The sequence below is a fragment of the Dipodomys spectabilis genome, unplaced genomic scaffold, assembly GCF_019054845.1.
Source record: "Dipodomys spectabilis isolate Male_0828 unplaced genomic scaffold, ASM1905484v1 ptg000001l, whole genome shotgun sequence".
Lineage (NCBI taxonomy): Eukaryota > Metazoa > Chordata > Mammalia > Rodentia > Heteromyidae > Dipodomys > Dipodomys spectabilis.
In genome coordinates this window covers 13283354-13295773 of record NW_024870678.1, presented here as the reverse complement: position 1 = coordinate 13295773, position 12420 = coordinate 13283354, and the positions used below count along the sequence as shown (strand labels likewise).

Sequence of the window (12420 nt, the reverse complement as noted above, 5' to 3'; positions counted from 1 at the left end):
GAGCTGTTTCTGCTGGTACAGATATGGTGATGCGCTTGGTATACTTTGCATTTTGGACTCCACTCTGCTCCAATCTGCTTTCAAAGACTTTGAGCAGTGGGCTGTAGAGTAGGTTTATTAAACTAGTGAGTCTTCCATAATTACAAGAGTGAAATTGGCTGAAGTTTAAAAATGAATTTCTCAAAGATCAGGCTTGAGATTAGTTACCAGTACCATTGTTTGAATACACCAAGTATTTTCCAGGAAAATGAACAGTGCTCCAAAAAGAGAAAACAGGGCTTTACCTGTTCAACAGTGATTTAGGGAACAGAGAGAGTTTATTATTTTTTTCTGACATAGGATTTCTATGTGAATATATATGAAATATATCATTTTTCACTTCTTACTTTCCTATCTGTAGCAAAGATAAAATAAGGCCTCCCTCTCACTTGTAATTAATTCCATATATATAGTTTTACATTGGTTCACATATATATTGAGCACTGTACATCATATTCAATATTGGCTAGGTTATATACTGACAGTTGTGAATTTTAATTGTTATTAAAGCATTTTGAACTTTCATTATACAAGAAAAAGAACTCCATGGTAATACTATAATTATCTATGATGATTACAAACGAGCCAGGAGGTACCTTAATCTACAAAGATTCAGTATTCTGAAACTAATATACTTTATGCAGAGATTAAAGGGTTTGTGATAATGAAGAGATATTCCCATCCTATTTTCTCATTCTTTACTTCTTCAAAACAATCTTATTGTAATCAGAAAGATTTTAAAGATACTTCTCCATAAAACTTTATAAGTCTACTCATAGATGTTGTGAATACTGAAAAACAAAGAATATGTAATCCCAGGGAGCACAGTTTTTGAAAAACCATCTATAAAGAGATATTAATTAATTAATTTTTAATGGCCACAAAATCCATTTCAATTCTGAGTTTGTCAAGTAAGATAAAAAATACTGTACTTTTATACATTGAGTGATTTAAATTCATAATATCAGACTAATTTTTATTTCTTCTTAATCCCTCAATTTTGAAGAAAACAGCATTTACATAGAAGTAACCAGCATGACTATGTTTATTGCAGCATTATTTACCATAGCTAAGATATGGAACCAAGCCAGATGCCCCTCAGTAGATGAAAGGATCAAGAAAATGTGGTATATATATACAATGGAATTTTATGCCTCCCTCATAAAGAATGACATTGCCCCATTTGTTAGGAAATGGAAAGACTTGGAAAAAATTCTGTTAAGTGAAGTAAGCCAGGCCCGAAGAAACATAGGTCCCATGGTTTCCCTTATTTACAATAACTAGTATATGTCTGAGTCAAGCAGAAAAGGTCAGATAAGTTGATGTTAGGGAAATGAACCCTTAGATATGTATTCGAGTGTTTTTTTTTTCTTTCATGCGATTGTTTCTAACACATTTATAAGATTATTTCTTTGTTGCGTTGTATGTCCCTCCCCCACGGTATAACCCCTGCTTTCACTGTATTTGATGCTGTTATAATTTGTGGAGGGGAAGGAGAAAAACAAATGGTTTAAATAGGGATACAGGTGGATCCATTGCAACAATGAGATGTACAAGTCATATGTCGAAAATGAACTTTACAACTTTGGTGGGGGGAAAGGAGGGAAAAGGATTGGATGGGGGGGGGCGGGGGGAGGATGGGAAGAGATGAGAAGGGGAAGCACAGGAGGAGGCTACAATGCTTGGTAAGAAATGTACTCATTATCTTTCCCATGTAATTGTAACCCCTCTGTACAGTATTTTCACAATAAAAAAAAGTAATACTTTTTTTTTTTGGTCATGGGGCTTAACTCAGGGCCTAGCAGTATCCCTGAACTCTTACACTCTTACACTCAAGGCTAGTGCTCTACCACTTTGAGCCACCACCTTTAGATCTTAGCCTCTTAAGTAGCTAGGATTACAGGCATGAGCCACCAGCATCTGGCTGAGTGGTCTTTTTGATTCATAACCTGGCAATGAGTTTCTTATGGTTTTGAGCATCAGCTGTGACATGTTAATCATATTTTTGACCTAAGTTAATCTTATTTTTCTTCCATACAAAAAAGAAATCTATTTTATGTACATCACAATGATATATGCACACAGGACTTTGAATTGAATTTGCGTAGTAATACAGTTGATAAATACATTTTGCTTAGTAGTAGCTAAGAACCATAATTTATTTTTTCCTGGATTATAAAATTCTATTAATCCAATTGGTGTCATGTAAATTGCCTTTGGTGTAAGCCACAATCATATAGTTGTGGGTACAAATTAGTAGCTATAGCATCAGAGTTATGGTTTGTAACAAAAGCTTCCATATGTCAAAAATGGTCTTAAAGAATACCAGTGTATATAATGTTATATAATCTATTCTTATCTAACCAGAAAGAACTAACAAATGTCTCAGTGAAGATAAATCTGTGTTCAACTCATGACTGTTTCAGATAAATAGATGTCCAAAATAGACATAGAGCTACATGTCAGATAATATTGATTAGGCAGAAATATTAATTAGGCTCTTGGCCCAGAGTGAATCCTCAGACTTTCTCCATAGTGTTTGATACCACTTGGTAATCATTTAATTATAGGCTGGATTAATTTGTGACATGTCATCAGCAGTAGAGTTGTTGTATGGTGGTACTTTCATTCTTTTCTCTTCTATGCTGCTCCTGGGGCTTGAAACTTGTGGGATCTAGAATTTGCTTCTGATTCATTTTCAGATTTGATTCTTTGTCCCTGTCCATTATTGAGGCACCTAAGCATTTTATGCTACAGTTATAATCCAACCTTTGCTCCTTTAAAGTATTTGATAGCAAACTTAACTTGTAGGTATAGAGATTTAAAGCACTCCTGGAGTTCTGAGATTATCTGTCTTTATGTATGTTCTTTAGAGGCTTGGTCACTTCAGATGATTCTCTCTGTCTCTCTCTCAATGTTTTCATTTTCTTTAAGTAGTTGTACAAAGGAGTTGCCATTTAACAAACAGCTAATGAATAGAATATATCTTGGTGAATGTTACCCCTTTCAACCCAACCCTATGTCACTTTTCTTAAATTTATAGGATATTCATTGGAATTCTTGACTGCATTTTCCCCACTCCTTGTCTCTATTTATCTATCCCCTCTCTGTGTGTCTCTTTTAACATTTGTGTTTCCTTGGGGCATGTGTGTCTGTGTGTGAATTTCCTTCATACTTAAGGACATCAAGATGGAGGTCAACCTAATAGCAATATTTTAACTTAATTACTTCTGTAAAGATGAAATTACAGATGAAATCATGTTTTTGAGGTCCTGAGGGTTACGGCATTAATTTATTCTCCTACTTCCCCAAATAGGTTGAAATTCTGTACAAGTGTCACACATACGTTTTAAAGAATGTTATTCTAATGTATGACTTAACACTGTGACAATAATTGACTTGCGTAGGACTTCTTAAGCTTCTTGGAAGCAATTGCAGGATTAGGAATCATAAGCTGCCAAGAGATTTAGCTGGTAGTGATTCTCAAAAGCCAAAGAGGAAAGGAGGTTAAAATGGATCTGCATATCCCAAACTGCTTTAGAAAAATGCTTGTAAGGCTCACAAATTAACTTAGCCATCCTTCATTTTGGAAGCTTTCATTTTTATCTTCTCTGAGATCGACTAAAATGTATCTTCATGTAAAATTTGTAAGTTTTCCCTTTGTGGAATCAATGAAAAATGCATCTGAAAATTTTGAATAGGAAGTTCAATGCAAAGCTCTCCATCATTGCTTTCATAGTGATCATTCACTCATGAGGAAGCAACTGCAGTTTTCCTGGGGCTAGGAACAACAGGTAAAGGAGACTTGCTTCTCAAGCCATTTTTGAGAATGAAATTAATAATTTAGAGCCATGTATACATATATACAATATATAATATACATAAAATATGTATTTATTACATTTACACACATATATAAAGTATATTTATTGGATAAGAATTGAGCTTTTGAGTGATTGGCCAAACCTTCACTATATGTGTTTGGGGGAGGGGAGCAATACTGGGAGTTTAACTCACGATCTTGTGTTCATGCTTGGCTTTTTTGCTCAAGGCTGGAATTCTACTTCTTGAGTCACACTTTCTCTTTCATAAGAAGCGTGGCTTAATTTTTCTTGTCAATAAGAGATAAGAATATCATGGGGTTCTCTGCTAAGCTAAATTTGGCCCTTACTACTCATACCTCAGCCTCTTGCGTCGCTAGAATTATAAGGGGTAAGCCAGGGTTACAGGGTAAGCTACAATTATAAGAGTAAAGCCAACCTTTACTTTTATATGAAAAGAAAAGTGATTTTACAGAGTGTCAGTGGCTCACACCTGTAATCCTAGGTACTCAGAAAGTTGAGATCTAGAAGGTTGTGATTGAAAGCTACATGGGACAGACTCCAACTCCAAACTAGCAAATGGCAAGGTTGGGATGTGGCTTGGTGGTAACCCACAGCAAAGCCATAGGTCATGACTTCAAACCCTATTGCCACCAAAAGGCAAAAAGCTGATTATGTGAAGTATGTATGCTATTAAAAAGTAGATAATATAGAAATAGTCAGCTTCCATTCATGAGAACAAATTTTCAGTCTGCCCAGGACCTAAAGGAACAAGGCAGCACGGTTTAGGCAGAAACAATCTGATAATTATATTCTTTTCCTGGCTTGCTCTATATTTTGCTTGTTTTCTTATTTCTGTCAAAGAAATCCAGACTAGTTGACCTGCTAAATCTGTGTTCATTTGTTAACCTTAATGTGATAAATATTTTCTTAAGAAATACTAGATAACAGTCTTTCTGAAATTTCTCTATTTAAGAATCACTGTATTTGATGTTGGTGCCCTGCATCTTGTATGTACACTTCTCTAACTTGGGGAGGGGAAGGGAAAAAACAAAATGCTTAAACAGGGATACAGATTGACTCATTGTAACAATGAAGATGTACATGACACTATGTGGAAAAACAAACTTTACAATTTAGGCAGGGGAGCGGAGTGTAGTTGTGGAGGTGGGAGGGAAGGGATGTCAGGGGAAAAACAAAGGAGGAGATAACAACGCTTGATAGGAAATGTACTCATTACCTTGCTCATGTAACTGTAACCCCTCTGTACAGCATTTTTACAATAAAAACATATTTTAAAAATTCTTTTACTATGATGTTTGTTATATCTCTTTTTTAAGTATTTTTTTGCATTTGGCACAGAATTAAAATTCTCCAAATTAGTCCTTTTTTTTTGTTTTAAAGAAACATACAGGCACACCCTCAATAAACTATAATATGTCTGGCTATTTTTTTTCTAGTGATGGCTAAAAGAGAACTTCCCTTTTAAATGGTTTAAAATGAATGTGTCTAATTTTTGTCATAAAACTAATGAATTTAATCATGAATGTGTATGAATCTATGAAACTGAAATGTTCACTTATTTAAAAACTGATTGACTATTAATATCTCCTACAAACAAATGCACCAGAAAAATCTTAAAAATAGGGACATTAATTAAAACCAAAATCTGAAAAGTCTATGGCTAATCATGCCCCACCAAATTTTAATAATAAAAGTTATGACACCCGATCTATTTTTGCTTGGATATTCAAATTAATCTCATTCAATAGCTCTGAATTAACCATGAGTTTCAAAACTTTGATTAAATTTATTAGTTACCCATGAACCAGAGAATGCACAGTAGAGGATACCAATCAGTACTTTGAATAGTTTTGACCATAAAACTTTTCATATTGTTTTTAAGCTAAGAGCAGATACAAAGAGCAAGAGTCTGATAACTTAGAGCCTTTTGGCTCTCAGGGAGTATATTGACCTGGAACAACTGCAGAGTCAGAGGTATTGTGAGCTCTGACACACATCAGAAAACATACAAGTCTATCTGGCACTACAGGGATCAAAATCAGAAGCCTGGGGAAGGCTGGAGCAGAGCCATGTGGAGAGAGTAAGAAATCTACTTCACAGTTGAGTTGGGCTGAATGTTCTGGTCAGGGAAAGGTCAGAGTCTGGACAAGTGCAGGAACAGCAGGGCCATGCCAACTCAGATGCTGGACATCAGGGCCATTCCAACTGGTGGATTTTGCTTGTTTTTAATTACAAGCATACCAAAGGACTTCAGTTGGCTTTTTTTGCTTGCTTGCTTTTTGTTTTTGTTTTTGTTTTTTGTACCTAGGATGACAAACTTAATCTGTGGCAGGTGCAAAACATTTATTTTTCTCTGAGCTAAAACAATCTTGTCTAAGACTTCACTTACCAGCTAAGGCTGGTGACATTTTGGAATTCTTTTCCTCTTCCTTGTGGAAATTCTTATTATTGGTTTTAAGGGAAGAAAGGCATCAACAACCCCAGCTCCTGTTTCAAATAATTTTATATAAGCTTTAGAGTGATTGTTAAAGCAGTACTGACTGTTGTAGTGTTGTGGTTAAAAAAAAAAAGTCATTTTAGGAACTTGGTATTTGAGCAGAGTCTTGCCAAAGTTTGAAGTTTCTGTCCAAGCAGATTTAGTGGCCGTCTGCCATTTTGAACAGTTCCCTAGAGCCAGGGCTCCAGCTGCTTCACTAAGCTGTAGAATGGTGTTGTTCTGAAGGGTGAAAATGAAATTCCAGCGTACACTTCTGCGTCTGTAAATCAAAAATTTTGACTAGAGGAATAAGGGTTCCCCCCACCCTCGGTCACAGGAATGAGGAGTTAATATGCTAATAAAGGCTGGATTCACTCCCCTTGCTCTTTTGATTTGGTATTAATTCTCCCACTTATGCATGTGCACATGTCAATCTTAAAAATCCTTCCATGGAATGGACAACCAGCTGTCTGAGGTGCGTGAGCCCAGCCCTTCCAGAGCAGAGCCACAGATTAGGTGATCCCTTGGGGCTTTTTCCAATCAGAGTTCTGAAAGCACAGCTTATCTCACACAAACTAGGTTCCCCCTAGGGAAACTTTAAAGGAGGCTTTATTTATGCCAAGAATTTCTTTTAGTTTCATTAATAGTGATTTAAAGAAGCCCAAATAAGCTATTTGAGATCTGCATGAATGCTGATTTCTTTTTGCGAGATATTTTTATTGAACTTAGTAGCTCAGAAATACCTAAAATGAAAGGTGCCATTTCAAATGGTAAAAAAAATTAAAAAACCCTAATATCTAGATATTCGAAGGTGAAATTTTTCCCTTTAGCCTGCTTTTCTTTAGGATTTACTCAAGAAATCTTAATATTTCAAATGATCAGAAGCAAAAAGTGTACTATGTGATGTATGTCTATATCACAGCATGGTTCTTAATACAGATTTTACTAGAGATTTTAGAATTTTGCATATTCAAAAGCCAGGGATGCTAACTGGGATGTAGCTCAGTGGGAAAGCACTTGCCTAGTAAATGCAACATCCTGGGTTCAATAGCCAGTACCAAAAAAGAAAAAGAAAAAAACAGAGATGCAAGAAAAATAATGGGGCATTGTCTCTAAAGATTTCACTGGGTGGTTGCATATATGAGCAATTGGGATATTATTTCATCATTGCTAAATGGAATTAAGAAAATGATACAATTAGAGTATGGGACAAATATAGAAAGTATTGAGGGGTTATTTGATCCCAACAGAAAGGGAACATGGAACAGGAGAGTGAACTTGTTAAAATATGGACTGGGAGTTTAAGGTTGAAGACACAAACAAACAGGGATAGATAGGTCTCACAAGGGCACAAGATGTCCTTGATATCTTGTGTCATATGACATTGTGTCAAAACTGGAATGTGAAATTCAAGGAGAAATTCCTGGTTGATGACAATGGATTGTAAGCAAATATCGGATCATTGGGCCAATAAAATATTTGTGTGTTTGATATAGCACATGCTCTGTGGCAGATACCAAGCCAAGCAATATGTGAGATACTAATATTTGAAAAAGATAAATGATATAATCAGACTTGTGTTAGAAAGGTTATTATGAGATGGAAAAATAGAAATCTGTTTCCATTAAAGGGGAAATAATAGCATGCCCAAGATGGTTTTCTTGCCCATTGTTCTGAAATTGTCTCTTTCCACTTTGTCCTTTGTATTGTCCATGTAGATTAATTTCCTTCCACTTCTTACATCCTTCAGTGTCTTTTCCAAACATGTGTGAGATTAGGTCTCAGTTTTACACACTGACCTGCCATCCTGCCTATTTACTTCATAGTGATTATACTAACAGCAATTAGCTACCTTAGTAATTACTTGTTTGGCATCCATCATCCTTTAATGTGACATTCCATGACAAAAGTGGTATTTGTCTTGCCTAGCTGAGTCACTAGCATGTTTCTGGGGCTCTTTCTATATTTTTGGGAAAATAAGTGGTGTAAGAGGAATACTATAAAAAGTAAGACTGGCAGAGCTTGGATAATGAACTGACGTAGGAAGTAGAAGAGAGACACTAGTCTGGAATGAGCCATATATTTATAGTTTGAAAAATTAATAAAAATTATGATTTAAGTATGTGTTAAGCTTATGACATAAATGTTGATCCTGTTGCAATAATTAATTGAGTTATAGCTCATTCAGTCCAATTTTATTTTTTTAAAACAAGATGTAACAGCATTTTAATCCCATTCTAGCATTTAAAAATAATTGTGGAATATTGCTCTAGAAAAGCAATATGTACAATTTAGATTGATGTTTCTTTGCTTAAGGTTCAGTTGATTATATTTCTGTGTTTTTCAATTCAGACTTCTGGCACTTTTCCAATATTAAAGCTGGGCTCCTTGGCACATGGCATAATATTTTAAAGAAGTCTTCTAATTCATTAAATTATAGATTTCAAAAGACTGAGGAATATTCTTATCTTTGCAGTCAGACCTAATTTTGATATTTGCTCATGCTTGAATGTGAAGCAAAAATAGATTAAAAAATGAAATCTGTAATTATACTGAAGCTTAAACTTCTACGTAGGTAAACCTTATGCCAGTTAAAGGGAGATTTCTGAAAGTAGAGGATAGGTGTTTTTTTTTTTTTTTTTTTAACATCAAAACCACTATGTGATTATCTTGTCATTTATTAAAATGAAACGTGTGATCTGTTTCTTTCTAGTTGCACACAAAGAAAAAGAAAAAGAAAAGACAAAAGAAAAACCTATGAAGAAAGGTATGCTGTTATTCTTTGTGCAGTTTTTAATATTATATCATTTTTCCTTTTGACTTTCCCTTCCTTATATTCAGATTTATTCAAAATTTCATATCATTTCTTTCAAAACTATATCAGAAATACTTGCAATAGAATCTGAAAGGAGGAACTTTGATTGAATGAAAATGTTAAGGCTCTTGAGTTGTTTGCACTCTGCTGAACAGAAATGTGTTAGTTACCCTACTCCCCACCCCAAGTTCTGAGACTGTCATCTCATAATAACAATTTTATTAAAAACTACTTGGCATTTCATAAATACAAAATCACTCACCATTATTTTAATTTACATATGTTTGCTTATTAGACTTGATTTCTTTTAGCTTTTGCTTTATAATAGAATGGTCATAGAACCATATTATCCAATCAGTGAAGATACCTTGTGAAAACCCTCCTCTTCACTCTTTCCCAGGCCCACATCTGTCCCTTCCTACTTTCTAGTCTGGCCAAACAACAGGTTTACAATAAACTGCTGTGTGAATTTCATACATGCCCTTCCAGGATCTTCATTTGTAATATGTGACTGATATTAATACAACTTAGAATATATACTATATTTCACTAATATGTTATTATAATAAGTGTTATTGCCTCTTTATGTGCATATGCATACAAATTCTAGCATTTCTTACATTCTGGCTTTTATAAATTAAAAAGATATACTATGGATATTTTCTTCACTATGATCATTTGCATAGTGCTTGTATCAGAGTATTTTCTTCCATCAAATCTTCAATATGCTTGATATATGTAGATAGAAAAATGTAGATATGACTTTTAGTATGCTTTGTTCTTATGTAGCTGCTCACATTTGATACTCATTTATTTTAATGATGTCATTTAGAGATACAAATTTCTTAGTCAATCATCATTCCTAATTATTTTTTCTGTTTTCACATAAAATCTATGTGATTGGACAAATGTGAGTACATATATGTGTACATGCATATATAAGTTTAGACTCTTTGTTTTTGTATGTGTGTAAATGTGAGGTTACTGGGGTTTAGACTCAAGGCCTTCCATTTGCTAGACAGACATTCTACCATTTAAGCCATACTACCAGCCCTTTTTAAAATATGTTTTTAATTTATTATAAAGGCAATGTACACAGGTGTTACAGTTGCATAAGTCAGGTAAAGAGTATATTTTATTTTGGACAATGTTACCCTTTCCCTTGTTCTCTCCTAGTTTTCCCCTCCCATTCCCCCCCACAAGTAAAATAGCTCATTTTCAACATAATGTTCAGTGACTACCATTGCTGCATTTATTTACCCTTTGGGTCGCCATTTCTCTGCCTCCCCTGAGGCATGCTCAGAGACATACAATAAACCAAAAGAGCAAAAAGAAATGAAAACAAAAACAGCAAAAAGAGAAAAAACCCTTGTTTCTATTTCCTAGAGTTCATTTCGATAAATACTATTTTGTATAACTAGATACACATAGGCACATATAATTTATCATGCCCCTGTATATTTTAGATCACTTATGAGGGAAAAAAAAAACCATACATCATTCCTCTCTCTGAGCTTGGCTTGCCTCACTTGCCATGATTTGTTCTAGGTCTATCCGTTTCCTTGCAAATGACATAATTCTTTCTAATGACTGGGTAAAATACCATTGGGAATAGGTACCATAATTTTGGAACCACCCATCTATTGTAAGACATCTAGGTTGTTTCCACAACTTGGCTATTATGAATAGCTATAAAACACTTGCACATCCTTGTTCACTGCTGCACTATCCACAATAGCCAAGTTGTTGAAACAGCCTTTTTTTTCCCTCTTTAGTTATCTTTCAAATAAGAGCTGATGTTTTTGCCTGGGCTAGCCTCACAACTTGTTCTCCTATCTGATGCTCCTCTGTAACTAGCATTACAGATTCACATCTTCACCTGCAGCATACTGGTTAAGCTGGATTCTCACTTTTGTCTGTTCTTGTCTCAAATTGTGATCATTCTGGTCTCCACCACTCTATAGTAGTTGAGATTGTAGGTATAAGACACCACTCCCAATCTGCCTATGTATATTTGTATTTTTGTAGAATTTTATGTTTTTGAATCTTTATCAAAGATTATTTCAATAGATGCTAACATTTTCTTCAAGCTAAAAACCATTGCAACACATTTTATAGGTAGTGTGCATTTTAATTACTTAAATCCAAACAAAATTCTATTTAATGTATAATGTGAAGTAAGAGTTAATTTCGTTGTTTGGTATTGTTTTAGAATGGATCATGTCTAAGATATTTACCTGACTTCTGCAACCACAGTATGAATGACCTGCTGAGATTTCTTGTTTTATGCAATGTTGAAAATATTACCAATTGTACTGCTGAACCATGCTCCAATATTGATTATTCACCAATGAGCATTTGAATTAAATAGTTGCTCCTTTATTATTGCTAACTAGTGGCCATTTTCATGAATTTTAACTTGCTATTTCAGGTGTCCACTTTTGCTAATGGTTTATGCAGAATGAGAGCATCAGATCCTCTGGGTTCTGACTAAACGAAATAATTTGCAATTCTCCTATGAAGTTCGAAACTTTCACTGAAGCAATACGATGTATTGTTTAAAAAGAAGTGATTCACTGTCCGGGGATGGTGGCTGTAATCCTAGCTGTAATCCTAGCTACTCAGGAGGCTGAGATCTGAGGATCGCCATTCAAACCCAGCCCAGGAAGGAAAATCTGTGAAACTCTTACTTCCAATTAGCCACCAGAAAACCGAGGGTGGCGCTGTGGCTCCAGGGGTTGAATGCTGGCCTTGAGTGGAAGAGCCCAGGGATAGAGCCCAGACCCAGAGTTCAAGCCCCACGACTGAAAAAATAAAACATTAACTCATATTTTGGAACGTAGGTAGCCCCATGACTTTGTGTGAGTTGTGTCCTGCCTATCCTAGCATAGTTTTCCTTCTGTGAAAACTGTACAAATGGCTGCTCTTAGCGGCAAATGGTAGCGGAGGTAGGCGTGGGGGAGGCTGATCTTTGGAGGAGGAAGCTGCTGCTATGTCAGCATTCTGCCTCTCTGCTGGCCACTTGGCCTTTATCTGGACAGGAAGCATTAAGCTTTCTGTGAGGTTAAAATTGTCTCTTCAAGATTCCAGGCAAATTATTCATAGATATCATCTGTGTCCATTTGCAAAAGCTATAATAAAATACTACAGACTGGGTAGTTGTACATTCTAGGGAGTCTGAGCACCGGGATTGCATCTGTTTGGCTTCTGTTGAGATACTTTCTACTTCTTTGTAACATGGAAGG

The 12420-nt window shown here is 35.3% G+C and overlaps 1 protein-coding gene across 1 annotated transcript in view; it reads left to right on the top strand.

Moving 5' to 3' along the window:
- The window catches only part of Trdn (triadin), a 76372-nt gene that overhangs the window by 51878 nt on the left and 12074 nt on the right, over positions 1–12420 (top strand). Inside the window, exon 6 of the mRNA XM_042695454.1 lies at positions 9074–9127. Within this exon, the coding sequence (XP_042551388.1) occupies positions 9074–9127 (54 nt within the window). The remainder of the gene's footprint in view (positions 1–9073; positions 9128–12420) is intronic.